Raw genomic sequence first — 16,020 nt, 5'->3', positions numbered from 1 at the left:
GGACTCTGGTTGCGGGCGAATAAATCTATTCTCTGTTTTATATATAAAAGCGTGACTGTGATGTCATACATTTTATAAACTTCTTATAGCCCTGGCATCTGTATATTGATGTAATATGGTGATTTTTGTGTCTGCAGGCGATGAGACGCGTGACACTGTCTGTGAAAGATGCCCTCCTGACTCGTCTTCGGCCTCGGATCAGCGCACGGGGTAAGCGCGAATTATCGGTGTGAATCGCCATTATTACATATTCCTGCCAAAAACCTTAAGTAGGGGTTTGAGTCCCGGATATCAGGAAAAACGGGCAGACTAGACGGCCAAATGGTTCTTTTTGGGGGAAATTTGCACAAATTTACCAACCAAAGGAGAAATGATGAATCCTAATGAATTAATTGCTTTCCCGTCAGCTGTGCCAAATTAAACTCACCCTCTATCGATGCGGATTCCACGAATAACAGACGGCGTGACGATCCCGGGGGATCCAAGAGGTCTACGGGCGAACCCCCAAATAACCACTCAGCCCCCACCACCCCGCTGTACCCCAGACGTGCCACGGCCCACAGTATACCGGCGGCCGCGCAGACCAAGTCCAGTCCAACAACCCATTCACAGCATTTCTCTTTGGCTACAACCAACATCGCTAACGAGGATTCAGGTGAGTGAGATGCACCAGGGCCCGGGTTAGCCGTCCTGCTCTTTTGGCGTTGCCCCCAGCTGCCCCCTCCACGCCGTCCCTACGATATGACATCATAGGACGCCCGGTGTCGTGATATGACATCATAGGACGCCCGGCGTCGGGCAGAAGGAAACCGTGGAGGGCTGTGCAGAATGGGCTGGTTGGGGTGATCTCCCTTTTCTCCACCCTGCTGGGTGGTGGCGCTACGGGGATCCTGATCACCCAATATCACAACGTGAATGAACGTTCTCAACGTCTTCTGGATATGATTTTTCTACCAAACGAGTCGAAACGAGGACGCGCGACGTGATTGGCTGCTATTTCATCGTTTCTGCAGGTGAATGGCATCCCCTGCACGTATTGGCCGGCTGTATCTGCGTGGCGGTCCTGATCGCGTCTTCTCTGTTGGTTTGGAAGCAGAAGGGATGTAAGATGAAGCCATTGCTTATAACTCAGAACGGTAAGAAATCTCAGCGTGCTTCTAGAACTTCTATGACATCATCAATTAGACTTCATAGTTAAACGTATCATTATGATGACGTCACGGTGGCATTCTTCACCCAGCTATAAATGTAAGATGAATGGATCCTGTAAGCCCCGGTCACTAGAGTACAAACCATTCATCCTAAATGTATAGATCAGGAGAAGAATGACATCATAATGATGTAATGATTGGGCGAAGAATATTACCATGACATTATCATGATGTCATGATCAGGTGAGGAATGTTACCATGACATCATGATGGTGGCATTCTTCTCCCATTCTATGAATTAAAGATGAATGTATGGTATTCTAGTGGCCAGAGCTCATATGATGTCATCAGAGTGTTTTTCACAAGTTTTCTTTTGTACAACGCTACAGAACTGTCAGCTCTTTAAAGATGACTACAGCATGAATGATTATATATTCACAGTGTTTGTATATGTTTTTCCCCCCCAGGTTTTGCTCCGTATAAGTCCCACTGGGTAAGTATTTCTTTTTTGACAGAACATCCTAAGAGCGAAGCGTTCCATTCCTGGATACACGAGATTCCACGGTAACAAGAAAAATAGCAATTCTCGGTGGAATTTTCAAAGTATTTAAGTATTTCTTCTAAGCCCTGTTTTTGGACGTTTCTGATGTTTTACAGAAAAGGAATGCCGTCGTTCTAAAATTCCACGAAGAGTCGAAGGAAGAAGAGCTGCTCGGCCGGGAAAACTCATCGCCAGAACGGAGAGACTCGGTCGCTCAGAAAGATAAAGCGCGGGAGAGGGATCACCTGACCAACAGAATTGGTGAGAGTCGCCGTACCTGCTGGTAACACAAAGGTCATGTGACTGTTCTGTTGCCCTAATGCCACCGAGCCAAAGGGGTCATCAGAGCGTTCAAGCCGCTCCCAACGCACTCCTCCATGCCTCTATGAGCTTCCCTCCAACAAGAGGTCGTAATCTAAAACCAGAGGCTTAGCTGTAATGTAAGGAGGTTTTACTTACTGAGGGTAGTAGCTGAGTGGAACTGCCTCCCAGATAGAGGGTAATACAGTGAGGATGGGATGGGCATACGGCTCCTGAATCTAAGACGAGACCAACGACTGATTAAGGTTTGAGTCTTTACAGCAGGAGAAACGGGCAACTAGACGGGGGCCGGATGGGGCCAATCTACCGGCGAGTTCTGTGGGAAGCGTAGAAGAGGCCTCTTATCTGCCGTGATTTACTTTGTTTATTTTTTATTGATACAGAGAAGATCTACATCATGAAGGCAGACACCGTCCTCGTGGGATCCATCACCGACGCCCCAAAGCGTCAGGTAACGATATCCTCCGACGGTGAGACTGGCGCTGCCGCCCGGGAGGAAGCCGCGGTGTTTGCCACGCGTTACCCCCAGCAGGAATCCAGCACCGAAGCGGTTAACGACCTCAGGATTTCGGTTGAAGAAGAAGCAGCAAAGAATGGCGTAGACCCCAAAAACGATTCCTCGGCGTTATGCGTGTAAGTCGGGGGTCAGCGCGAGGACACCGAGTTCATGTGACGGCGGTTCGTCCCGAGGAGACATCATCGGAAGATACCGGTCAGCAACGGACCACAAAGCCGAGGAACCAAACCTGGACAGCCGGGTATCAGCATGAACGGTTATGACATCACTAGACACTGATACAAAGTTACAAGACGTCGAAATCATGCTGCCTTTTTTTCTTCTTCTCCATTGAACCCTGGTGTGCCGCAGGGGACACGGCCATCACGCTAGCGCTAAAAGAGTTAATGGGGAGGTCATGGTGGGGTGTAGAGGGTAATAACGGCGTGTCGTTGGTTAATCTTTGCAGTTGGAGATAGTGTCAAACTAAATTGGGGCACAAGCACAGTTCTCACAACCTGCTCGACTTCCACTCCTATCATCCCAAGAAAGCCTGGCGGTGTATCGTTCTTTCAATCCAGTAAGACTGTGATTGGAGGAAAGGTTGGGACCGCCTACAAGGAGCTCTTCAGCATCCACACCCCGGGCCCCATGAAAAGGACTCACGTCTTGGGTGCAGGGAAAAAAGTTAAACACGAGACGCTTTGCCCCTTGAGCTGACATTTTATGAACGCCTCTTGGGGGGGGGGGGGTTGATGTCGCAAAACATGGAGGAAAAGACAATTCCTTTCCAAACACGAACCCCGGCCTTCAATGGGTTAGAAACATCAGTTGTATTTTGTTTGTTTTTTTACCCCAAATCGCCCAGGAATTGCGTGGAGACAGACAGTAACGCACGCAGAAGATACCGTATAACCAGGAACATTATTAAGGATGGGGGGCCGCAGCGGACACAGGCCACGAAAATAAATGTATTGCGTGAAAAATAAAATTAGGATTTTAACATTTTTGTTTGGGATCATTTGTTTATTTTGAGGAAAACTTGGTTCTAAGGCTTCTGCTGGAAACTTCTAAAAGTCCAGTGAAAAGCAGCTGGCTCGACTCTAACTGGACCCCCCCCACCCACGACAGCAATAACTACCCCACCGGGTGTCAGATGGCAGCTGGTTGAGTGAACCGCCCTCTGGTGGCCAAGTGCAAAGGAGAGGAACTTTAGGGCATGTTAATGGGGTCTGGAAGATCTTTAGGAGGTTGTTTCTCACTGATGGTTTGAATAGGACGGCTGTGTGTGTTAGGTGTGAATGATATGCGCTTCTCATAAAAAGATAGTTACTGAAACTTGTATACTAGAAAGTCTGATGAAAGGAAGTAATGAGGGGCAAATCCTAAACACGGGGGGGGGCAAAGAGGTGACAGATGGCATCAGATGCAGGTATAGAGTGTACAGGTCAATGAGGAGGGTAGTGATATGGAGGGTGGGGAGAGGCAGTATGGAGTTAAGGGCTGTATCGGTCAGGAAATTTATTCTGGAGGGTGAGTTGAGCAGCAGATGAGGAATGGTGATTAATGCAACTGCAGTGCTGGGGGGGGGGTTACAATAACCCAGATGGGGCATAAACTTCTGCCATATTGTTAGTCTTCAGGTGTGGTTCTGCACCTAGTCAGCATTTAACCCCAAATCAGAACATGGAGAGCCCCTTTGTTTAATCAGACGCAATTCGTAGATGTTGTGGGGGTGTAGCGCTGTGTATCACCCCCCAGCACAGTATATAATATATATGCGTTACCCCAAACCATTTATACTGCCTCCTCTGCTCCGAAGCCCCAGCGGTGCCAACATATTCTGCCCTGAGAACCTGCGCTATGATGTCACACTGAACACAGGTTTAGCATTAAATTTTTAGTTACTTGGCTCATCAGCACCCCCTGCAGACGCAGCATAGAGGCCATAGCAGTTCGCTCGCTGACACAAAGGATTTACCTGCAGTGCGCAAGAACAGCCACCCAGCTGCTGCAATAAGAAGCAAAAAGCTGCATATGTTGCCAAATAGTTTTTTTATTCGCCTGGACCCAGTTTGTTACAGTACAGATAAAGTGCAATGGCGTTCTTATCTCCTGCAACGTGGAGTGACTTCAAGTATTAATGCCCCAAATAAACTTACAGCAGCTCGTGTGGGAAATAAACTTTGAACAACCATTCGATACAAATTGTGCCCCAGAGCGAAAAAAAAGAAAGTAACCCCTGGAGGAACGAATGCCTTTCCAGTTCGATTAATCGACCTCTTCAATGGTGGGGCCGGATGACGCTCCTCCTCCGGAGGGGGCTCCGCCAGCACCGGGGAAGCCGCTGGGCATACCCCCTGGCATGCCACCCGCACTCTGGTACAGCTTGGTAATGATGGGGTTGCAGACCTTCTCCAGCTCCTTCTGCTGGTGTTCAAACTCTTCCTTCTCTGCAGTCTGAAAACAAAGGAAAGAGAAGGGTTAAATTTCTATCATACCCACCATGACCAGAGAAGCACAATGCCCTGTATTTACCCCAAGCAGCTGGGAGACAAGGCATTATATCTGCCCCCACCCCCCCCATGGGATAAGGAGCCCCAATATCTGCCCCCGCAGTAAATGCATTGATTAGAGTAAGAGTCGCTCAGACATCCAAGGAAGGTACGGAGCCATCATGCGCCTTTCGGCATCTGGTGGAAACTACGAATGGCTTTGGAAATCGTTCATCACAGCGACCGGCGGCAGAGGTTTGCTGCGTACCTGGTTTTTGTCCAGCCAGGAGATGACCTCGTTGCATTTGTCCAGGATCTTCTGTTTGTCCTCATCGCTGATCTTGCCTTGGAGTTTCTCATCTTCCACGGTAGCCTTCATGTTGAATGCGTAGGACTCCAAGGAGTTCTTGGATGAGACTTTGTCCCTCTGCTTCTCGTCCTCAGCCTTGTACTTCTCGGCTTCCTGGACCATGCGCTCGATGTCTTCCTTGCTCAGACGACCTACAGAAGGAGATAATCTGGTTTAGTACAGGACCGACATCGCTGACATAAGACACAACACATGATTCGGGAGATTCTATGCGAAGGACGGAGAAGTCGCTCAGACATCCAAGGAAGGTATTGAGCCATCATGAGCCTTGCGACTCTGGTCTGGTGGAAACTACGAATGGCTTTGGAAATCATTCATCATGGCGACTGAGTGGAAGTCGGGAGCTGATGCGTTACCTTTGTCGTTGGTGATTGTGATCTTGTTCTCTTTGCCGGTGCTCTTGTCCACGGCAGACACGTTCAAGATACCGTTGGCGTCGATGTCAAATGTCACCTCGATCTGAGGAACACCACGGGGAGCTGGAGGGATGCCAGTCAGCTCGAATTTACCCAACAGGTTGTTATCCTTTGTCATGGCTCTTTCACCCTCGTACACCTACAGTGGTAAAAGTGTCATTAATGAGTTGTGTCAAGAATCTAAACTAAGGAATAATAACTGCAAGAATGTGCATTTGTAGCCTTATTTAGACACCGTTCTTACCTGGATCAGCACACCGGGCTGGTTATCGGAGTAGGTGGTGAAGGTCTGGGTCTGCTTTGTGGGGATGGTTGTGTTACGCTTGATCAGGACAGTCATGACACCACCGGCGGTCTCAATACCCAGAGACAGAGGAGTGACATCGAGCAGCAGGAGGTCCTGGACATTCTCAGACTTGTCACCAGAGAGGATGGCCGCCTGCACAGCTGAGAGAAAAAACACCAAGTTAACGGAGGACCCACAACTATTCACGAAGAACTTCAACTCAAGAGGTCGCTCAGACATCCAAGGAAGGTACTGAACCATCATGAGCCTTGCGGCTCGGGTCTGGTGGAAACTACGAATGGCTTCGGAAATCATTCATCATGGCGAACACAAGAGCCTAAAAAGCCCATAAAGTCCCAGAACATACCTGCACCGTAAGCGACAGCCTCATCAGGGTTGATGCTCTTGTTCAGCTCCTTTCCATTGAAGAAGTCCTGAAGAAGCTTCTGGATTTTGGGGATACGGGTGGAGCCACCAACCAGCACGATGTCATGGATCTGGGACTTGTCCAGCTTGGCATCACGGAGGGACTTTTCTACGGGGTCCAGGGTGCCTCTGAAGAGATCAGCGTTGAGTTCCTCAAAACGGGCTCTTGTGATGGACGTGTAGAAGTCGATACCTTCATACAGAGAATCGATTTCGATGCTGGCCTGGGTGCTTGATGAAAGGGTACGCTTTGCACGTTCACAGGCCGTGCGGAGACGGCGAACAGCTCTCTTGTTGTCAATGATGTCCTTCTTGTGCTTCCTCTTGAATTCAGCGACAAAGTGGTTCACCATGCGGTTATCAAAGTCTTCACCACCCAAGTGAGTGTCACCAGCTGTTGACTTTACTTCAAAGATACCATCCTCAATGGTCAGGATGGAAACATCAAAAGTACCACCACCAAGATCAAAAATGAGCACATTTCTCTCTGCGCCAACCTAGAAAGAAAGGCATACATGAAGTTCACACATCCACAATATATACATTTTGACATCTTGCCCGTAACGCCCTGCTGTCTTATTTATGAGAAGTTAACCTGAAGTTATTGTAAAAATCGCTCAGACATCCAAGGAAGGTACTGAACCATCATGAGCCTTGCGACTCTGGTCTGGTGGAAACTACGAATGGCTTTGGAAATCATTCATCACAGCGATCGTAAGGGACTTGGCGCACAGATGGGGGATTAGGCGTTTTAGACACCAAAGTGCACAAGAGACACCTGCAGACATTTACCTTCTTATCCAAACCATAAGCAATGGCGGCAGCAGTTGGCTCATTGATGATACGCAAGACGTTCAGACCAGAGATGGTGCCGGCATCCTTTGTTGCCTGGCGCTGGGAGTCATTGAAGTAAGCTGGGACAGTGATAACGGCATTTGACACGGTCTGGAAGAAAATGAGGACATACACCGTGACTTAAGAGTTGCAGACCAAAATGCAGGACTTAATTGTACGTGACCTCTAATCAACTCACCTTGCCAAGGTAAGCCTCAGCAATTTCCTTCATTTTTACTAGAACCATAGAAGACACCTCCTCAGGGTAGAAGGACTTTGTTTCTCCTTTGTATTCGACCTCGACCTTTGGCCTGCCCCCATCACTGACGACATTGAAAGGCCAGTGCTTCATGTCAGACTGCACAACGGCATCCTCGAACCTGCGACCAATCAGACGCTTGGCATCTGAAAGGAAAATAACCCCAGGTTAAGCCTCAAAAAGCAAAATGTCTGTGCCCAGTTCTTGCCGACAGGCTTCATATCTCTAGGTGAAGATAAATTAAGGACACCAAAATCCAGTCAAATAAAAACTTACCAAAAACGGTGTTTGTGGGGTTCATTGCAACCTGGTTCTTGGCTGCATCACCGATGAGCCTTTCGGTGTCTGTGAAGGCCACATAACTGGGGGTTGTTCTGTTGCCCTGGTCGTTGGCAATGATTTCCACTTTCCCATGCTGGAAGACTCCCACACAGGAGTAAGTGGTGCCAAGATCAATACCGACTGCTGGTCCTTTAGACATGGTTACTGCGGAGAGGAAAAGGCGTTACCATGACAGCCAAAAACTGACCCAGAGACACCATAGGGACCTAAAACTGTTTAGTAATTTAAAGGAGGGGCTACTGAGCAGTTTATTTTGCCCAATAATAAAGCTGCAGCCTCTTTAAATTAGACAAATATCCCCTTTAAATGAGAAGCCACATGGCCTCCAGGGCAGCCATTTTGTTCTGCTATGGAGGGAGCAGCCATCTTGCGCTGCGGCTAAACCATGTGACCTGGGTGGGGGGAGGCAAGAATAGATTAGGCTGGGAGGGGCATTTCTAGGTAGCCTCCCGCACATGGCAACAGCCTCCACAAGGGCACATAATGGCTTCTTGCCGCTAAAGAGGCAAAAAAAAAAAAAAAAAACCAAACCCCAACAAGGGCAATTAAATAAAAGCCACCTTGAAGTTAATGGCAGCTGAGAGGCCGGTTAAATATCTGCAGCTACCGTAAAACAAACCCTGATTAACCCTGGGAAGGGCAGCAGAGATGAGCCCAAAGCCCTAAACTCAGATTAACCCAATAGGAGCCAGAAAAGGGCAATTCTATGCCCCCCCAACTACCACCCATAGGGGCAAAATAACCCCCACTTCACCCCATGATCACCAGATTATAGGATTGTCAAGTAACGCTTGAAAACAGATCGCAGTATTGTGTAACAGCCCCAGTCACAATAAAAGGGAAGTTTAGGAGGAGGCCCATTGAGTCTTTTTTAAAGCATTGCCATTAACCCATAAAGAGTCGAAAAATAAACCATAAAACATTCTAAAGAAACCCGTAAACCCAACAATAACATTACAATAATACGAGCACTAAGCCAGGCCGTAAAGCGCAAACTCACTCTGTTTTTCTGGGTCTTGCCGTTGCTGAGCTGCTCGCCGTCTCCGAGCTGAAGTCGAGGAGAATGAGACTGTAATTCCGGCCGGCTCGCTTTATATACCGGCTCCGAACCTTCCAGAATTTCCCAGCGTCACTTTCCCCTTCTACCAATGGCAGCGCTCTCCGGAACCGCCTGACAGAACACCCCTCCCACTTCTGGAACATTCCTACTCCACACAAAGAGCCGGCTGCAGGCAGTTCCTTAGTCTCTGGGCGGCCATGTTTATTTGGGGCATATTAAACGATATATAACCAGCCGTCGGCCAGAACAAACATGAACGCGCGGGTCGTTATCTTACTAAATGTGTTTCTGAGAACGGAATGAAGGAGTTAAAAGAGTATCCATTCATCAAACTAATCTTAGTCTGAGCCAAACACCCCCGCCGGCGCACACATTCCGCCATTCCTAAACCTTTGCTGACTGAATCGTTCATGGCGGCTGGAATACATTTTTTTTATTGATTATAAGAATAAAGTAGAAGTCGAAATAAGGTTTGCCCTGATCCAAAATGGCGGACCCCGGCAGTTGGGGTGGGGTTACAGCCCGGCATGCGACATTGAAAAGCCGCTCACATTATGGTGACGTAAAAAGGGAGGGGTTTTATCTAGCCGGGAATCACCCGCCAATCCCAACGGGCGGTAGTGCAATGTGCCAGTTGTCAAGGCAACTGAATTAGTATGAGTTAAAATGTGGTTCTGTGGATTTTTTTTGTTAATCTAAATAAATCCTAAACCGCTGCAGAACCCCTTGCCTGTGTATTGAGGACTCAGGTTCTCTGTGTTAGTTATAATTATTATTATACCATCATATTATATACACACACCGGTATATAGGCAGATCTGCTTTTAACCCGGAGACATTTAATATAAATAATATACATTTTCCATTCAGGTTTCCTATTAAAGGTCTCCATTCCTTACTCCGCCGCTCACATTCTGTTTGTTTTTTTCCATGACGACCGTGTGTCACGTTTTACTTGGAATACTATAGAAAATCCATACAGCGGGGCTGAATTTTACCAGTTGGTGCCCTCTGGGATGCGTGTTTTATAAGCGACCTTTATTCATTGGGTAACGCGGCCTCGGGGGATATGCAAGATATCATATCCCTGCGCGGATCTGCATCCTTTGGTTAAGCTCGCCCATCCCCCCATCCTTATGTCAGTTATGCAATGGGGGAGGGGGATTGGCCGGGGTAATGCTTGCTGCAGTTATAGAAACATAGAATCTTCCGGCATATCGGCCCCATCCGGCCCCTGTCTAGTCGCCCGTTTCTCCTGCTGTAACGACTCAAACCTTAATCAGTCGTTGGTCTCGTCTTAGATTCTGGAGGCTTATGTCTATCCCATGCGTGTTTAAATTCTTTCGCTGTATTAACCTTTGCCGCTGCTGCCGGGAGGCTGTCCCACTTATCTACCACCTTCTCAGTAACCTAAATCTTCCTTGCATTACATTGCTATAGGCACCTCTTCTTTCCCAGCTGGCCAAATGAATGGCTCTGGTGCACAAGTCCGCACCTTAGCGCAGTGAAGTGGTAGCATTTGCTCCTTTGGGGTAATAGTTTGAATATCCCCCATCTATCTGATATGATTGTGTGTAGAATATTCCGTCTGCGCTGGAATCGCCATCGGCCGCTGCAGATCGTTATGTCCGTTTACAGCAAATATTTCATTGATTCATTCCAAGAACTGTGATCCCAGAGATGTAACAATCCCTAAAACCGCATGCATGGAAAGCACCCCCATTGATTTCAACTGGAATGTTTCCCTGCCACTGATTGGCTGCTTCTAGCTTCATACATGTGCATGCCGGAAACGGACCTTACATGGGACCCAGGCGGCGCTTTGACCCAAAACACGCCTTTTCTTTATAGATTCACGGAGAAAGAGAAGCGTTTCTGCACCTCTCTTTCTCTGCATTATTCCAGCCTTCCGGTGTGCTTCTGCAAAAGGGCGGAGCCACGGGGACAGCCCCTCCCCTGTTCCTCTAATCATGGGAGAGGGTGGCAAGGTTTTCCGGAGCAGAGGACAAAGAAAGAAGAAATGGAGAACACAGGATGTAAAAGAAGACAGGAGAAAAAGACATTCAAAGAGAGCTCGAGAGAGAGAATGAATGCGAGTGAGTGTGAGAGAGCATGAGAGAGTGAATGAATCATCATATAGCTTAATGTATATGGGCGTGGTTTTGGTGGGCGTCATTTCATCCTTGAACCCAGGCAGCACAATGTTTTGGGCCGGTCCTGGTAATACTCTCAACCGTTTCATTTAATGAACTAATTGTGTTAAACGACCTCGGTCTCGATCATTTAGAAATTTCCTTCCAAGAAAAGAGTTTATTCTTTCATTTCTTTTCCAGAAACTGAGAGCTTGTGTTCCGGAAACAGGAAACGGGCGGAGCTTATTGAGTGGCTTCATTCACTGAGTCACTTCATTCACTGCGTCGCTGTCTCAAACCGAGTCGTTTCCAGATTATCCCAATGTAACACTTTCTATGTTTTAGTTACTTCTAGTAAGTTTACCTCCCAAGTCTCTCTCTATTTAAGAGGGTCCCAAACCCCTGTGCCCCTCTTTCCTCCCCCGATGCCCCTCTTTCTTCTCTGATGCCCCTTTTTTCTAGGAGCTTGGAATGTTGCTATTTCTATGTCAAATTGTTACGTTATATATTACTTGTTACGTCCTGTTTACCCCATTGTACAGCGCTACGGAATATGACGGCGCTATTTAAAACAATAAATAATAATAATTTTCAGGTATGGCAAAAGCTGTGTCGGTTCCTCTTTAAGGAGTCTAGAAGTTTCCTCCGCCAAAGCCTCAAACCACATGGAAGAAACATGTGGCGAACGCAGCGCGCATGTACAGAGATATTGCAGTAATTGGCTCACCAGCTCCCTCTAGAGTTAGGCTTAAAATATCAGGAAAGATTATAGAAGTTTCAATATGTCTGGTGTGGAGGAGACAAGAGAGAGAGGGGATGGGAAAGAAGAGAGCGAAGAGAGAGAGAGGAGATGGGAGAGAAGACAGAGAGGGGAATGGGAGAGAAGACAGAGAGGGGAATGGGCGATACATTTAAATATATAAAGGGATTTAACAAAGGACGGGAGGGAATTTATTCCAAAGGAGGAGAAAAATTACAACAAGAGACCGGAATCTAACACTAGAGGATCAGAGACTGAGATGAGATGGAAGGAAGTTTTGCTTTACTGAGAGGGTGGTAGATAAGTGGAACAGCCTCCCAGCATAACTGGTAGAGCCTAATCCAGTGATGGAATTTAAAAATGCATGGGATAGGAATACGGCTCCTGAGTCTAGCATGACAACTGATTTACACAACTAGCATAGTTCTTCAGTTGTTTACATTGTTTACAGTAAATAAAGTGAATAAACATAAATCCGCCATACAAGCAGCAAACAGGCTTTTCGAGAAGACCGCGTGTCCCCTTCGTCCTGGAGCCAGATACCCCCCCCCCCCCCCGCTGCAGTATTATTACCTAATAAAGGAATGTGATGATTTTCTGGTAAAAAAAAACCCCAAAAAACTTCAGATACGTGTATAACCCGTAACCCCCACTCACTGAATATATAAATACATCCGCCGAAAAACATATTCAACACAATATTTTATATACCTATTTTATTAAAGTCATCTCGGAAGCCGTATTATGAACATTTAATTAAAAGTAAGGAAAAAACATGAGAAATCAAGTGCAACAAATGGCAGCGTAAGAGTACAATATGTATTTAAAGTGCTGGAACGGATTTTTATTAAAAAAAAAACAAACAAACCTTGGCAAGATCGGAAATATGTGTCGGAATTATTTTCTGGATGAGTAGGTTGTTAAGGATTTGACATTCTGCCAGCGAAGGTAAAGACACAAAAGGGGACAAACAGAGAAAAGTGGCTGTTCTCGGACGATAGAGAGGGACATGACTACTCTCAGATGATGGAAAGAAACATGGCTGCTCTCGGATGATGAAGGAGAAGATGGCTGCTCTCCTATGACAGAGGAACACAGATCATCTCCGATGATATAGAGGAAAAATGGCTGCTCTTTGGATGATAGAGAGGAACACTGCTGCTCTCAGATTATAGAGAGGAACATGGCTGCTCTCGGATGATAGAGAGGAACATGGCTGCTCTTGGATGATAGAGAGGAACATGGCTGCTCTTGGATGATAGAGAGGAACATGGCTGCTCTCGGATGATAGAGAGGAACATGGCTGCTCTTGGATGACAGAGAGGAACATGGTTGCTCTCGGATGATAGAGAGGAACATGGTTGCTCTCAGATTATAGAGAAGAACATGGCTGCTCTCGGATGATAGAGAAGAAGATGGCTGCTCTTGGATGATAGAGAAGAACATGGCTGCTCTTGGATGATAGAGAGGAACATGGTTGCTCTTGGATGATAGAGAGGAACATGGCTGCTCTTGGATGATAGAGAGGAACATGGTTGCTCTCGGATGATAGAGAGGAACATGGTTGCTCTTGGATGATAGAGAGGAACTCAGGAAAAAGGAGGGTACCTTAACGAAATCTGAGGGATCCTTGACTATGTATTTCTGTGACGTCATGTTCTGTCTGGCTCTTTCCTATCATACAGAAAAGGTATTTTCTAAAGATGGTAGGAAAACAATTAAAACAATAAAAAAATCTTAGTACCGGTATTAATGGTCATAAATTACATTTTTTGTCACGTTCATGTATTTTGATTTATTGCTCATATGTAAGATTTGAAGCTGCGTCGTTTTTAGAGAATTTTCAGTTAAATCTGCATTGTTTAAAAGACATTGTGGGACACATTATTCTCTGAAATGCCTTCCTCCGATCTGATTTTCTTTACCAGTTTTATACAAAATGTTATAAAGATGGACAAAATAAATTATGAATTAACAGCCAATCAGAATCCTGGGAAACAGAATATAAGGTTCTAAGCACCAGACAAGTATTATAATTGGATGGGATATCTTCGGTGGTCAAACTATGGGTTCGACCCCCCCTGCTATTTTAAGACATAGATTCAGGCACAAATTCCTTAGTGATCAGACAATAAGGCACCTTTCATCCGAGTCACACCTTCACATTCTCTAGCAGGTAACATTATATCCAGGTCCTTGGCAATGGGTTGGGTACATCGATGATTATGCCCCCCCCATCATATAATATAAGTTATATTATGTATATTATAGTTGCATGTGGGTTCTTAAATATAACAACAGCTCTGCCCGGGGTTTAGTGAATAACCCCTGTTGTGTTCTCTATACTCATGAAAATAGAAGGATTGCGGAAAATTAGATATTAATAAAATCATTGTCATATTTTACACAAGAATATTACATTTCCATGGTAAAATAAATCATGCGTAATCCAAAAGACTCCTATTTTTTTGTTTGTTTTTTTGTTACTCTTACAAAAAATATAAGTTAAGTCGGAGAATATTCCAATTTACAAGGCGGTTAAATCCTGAGGAAGTAAGTTCATAGCAAACCGTTGTCATGCTTTATAAATTGTACAACGATTCAGTCGTGGCTGTGGCTTTATCTATACTTTTTTTTGCCCATTTCTGCCCACTTTTAGACAGGGGGTGATTCTTTTTCCCCCCGGGACAGCAAGGACGAACAATGTCCCCACCGAGTGTGTAGCGAAACATCTGTTCCCGTCAATAAGTCCTTCAATCTCCGTGTGTCAATAAAGCACTAAGATAAGGTCCAACAGGTCATCACTAAGGTCGACATCGAGGGAGGACAATTCTACTTTCCAAGGGTCGCTTCCGGTCCCAATGGCCTTCTGGAGACCAGGCTCCTAGGAACCCTAGTTTCCACCAGCCACCAGCCGGATAGGCTTTTAAGTAGTCCAACCCTAGTTTACATTGACCACCAATAGGTCATGTTTAATTTATTTTAGTTTAAACGCGACCCGACGACAGCCTCAAAGAAGACTCTGGAGAAGAAGAAGAAGATACATCTCTATACCTAATCCTTCTTTCTTTGTCTGTTCACCTTAAATCATTTAATACCTGGATAAGCTTCTCTCTTTTATGTTTAAACTGTTTTTGGAGATCTTTGAGATATTCCTCTATCCTTAATGTCATCTTAGGATCATCGGATAGATGTTAGAATTCTGTCTTTCCAACCAACGTGTTCCCCTCTAACACATCAGACTCGCGCTTATGAACCCTCAAGGATCCCTTGATAACCAACTTAAAGTTCTAAGAAGCCTCCATACCATTCCAGAACTACAGGCCAACCCCACGTCCCGCACGTCCGTAATAAGTCAGGCTTAAAGTACATCCAGCTCAAGTCTCCCTGTTAAATAATGAACGCCACCGGACCTATGGCTGTACCGGGCTGCCGAGAGCCGCTTAATGGTCCAGGTTGGCGATGGTCAACTCTCTCCAAGTCACTCGGACATCCCTGCTCTTCGGGGATATTAAAAATTTCCTGAGAGGAATTATGGAGTATCAGACGTGGACGCGATTTTTCTACTTTAACAAGAAAAATAAAAATAAAAAATTAAAAAAAAAGCGAGCGTATCGGCTCACATTTACTTTCCGACATTATATTATTTCGTACCATAAGTCAATAATTACTCTATATGTTATATCGATTGTATTAAAATATCATTCTTATAAAACAGATAGCAATGTAAGCAAACGTCACCTTGTACCTTCAATTTAAAGTAGTTAAAGTCGCCGTTTTTTTTGTTTCCCTTACAAAAAAAAAACAGACGACAAAATTCACATTGCTCAATAGTTCTTCACAATGATTTGCTGTGTGGCGGAATCTTACAGCGGCGTCATCGGCGACACGCTGGAAACCACGGAGTACATTCCCCTTTTTATTATTTGATTCATCTTCTTCAGACAATTCTTCACAATCATCTCTAGAAACCATTTCCGGATCAGAAAAGCTCTTCGGCGTCCGTAATATTAAAACCACGGCGGAAAAAAAAAAACCCCCGATCTTCAAATTGACTTTAAAAAAAAAAAAAAAGGTGCAAATTCTGTACCGGTGAAAAGAGAAAATCTAAGAAACTAAACGGCTAAAAAT

At 45.7% G+C, this 16,020-nt stretch overlaps 1 protein-coding gene and 4 non-coding genes across 5 annotated transcripts; all 5 read right to left on the bottom strand.

Annotated features, from left to right (window-relative positions):
- Positions 1-4,545: 4,545 nt before the first annotated feature.
- On the bottom strand, positions 4,546-9,090 carry HSPA8 (heat shock protein family A (Hsp70) member 8). The gene is made up of 9 exons (XM_053452109.1): positions 8,938-9,090; positions 7,872-8,081; positions 7,536-7,741; positions 7,295-7,447; positions 6,444-6,999; positions 6,035-6,237; positions 5,731-5,929; positions 5,273-5,505; positions 4,546-4,969 (listed from the first exon to the last, which is right to left on the bottom strand). Exons 2-9 carry the CDS (start codon positions 8,074-8,076, stop codon positions 4,781-4,783), a joined length of 1,944 nt encoding a protein of 647 aa, XP_053308084.1. The 5' UTR covers positions 8,077-8,081; positions 8,938-9,090; the 3' UTR covers positions 4,546-4,780.
- LOC128470797 (small nucleolar RNA SNORD14) lies at positions 5,153-5,247 on the bottom strand. The gene has a single exon (XR_008346065.1). It is a non-coding gene; the product is annotated as a small nucleolar RNA SNORD14 (small nucleolar RNA).
- LOC128470796 (small nucleolar RNA SNORD14) lies at positions 5,602-5,700 on the bottom strand. Its single transcript, XR_008346064.1, has one exon. It is a non-coding gene; the product is annotated as a small nucleolar RNA SNORD14 (small nucleolar RNA).
- LOC128470800 (small nucleolar RNA SNORD14) lies at positions 6,305-6,403 on the bottom strand. The gene has a single exon (XR_008346067.1). It is a non-coding gene; the product is annotated as a small nucleolar RNA SNORD14 (small nucleolar RNA).
- Positions 7,116-7,214, bottom strand: LOC128470798 (small nucleolar RNA SNORD14). The gene has a single exon (XR_008346066.1). It is a non-coding gene; the product is annotated as a small nucleolar RNA SNORD14 (small nucleolar RNA).
- Positions 9,091-16,020: the final 6,930 nt, after the last annotated feature.

Source organism: Spea bombifrons, chromosome 12, assembly GCF_027358695.1.
Source record: "Spea bombifrons isolate aSpeBom1 chromosome 12, aSpeBom1.2.pri, whole genome shotgun sequence".
NCBI lineage: Eukaryota > Metazoa > Chordata > Amphibia > Anura > Pelobatidae > Spea > Spea bombifrons.
This window is presented reverse-complemented; position numbering and strand designations above follow the sequence as displayed.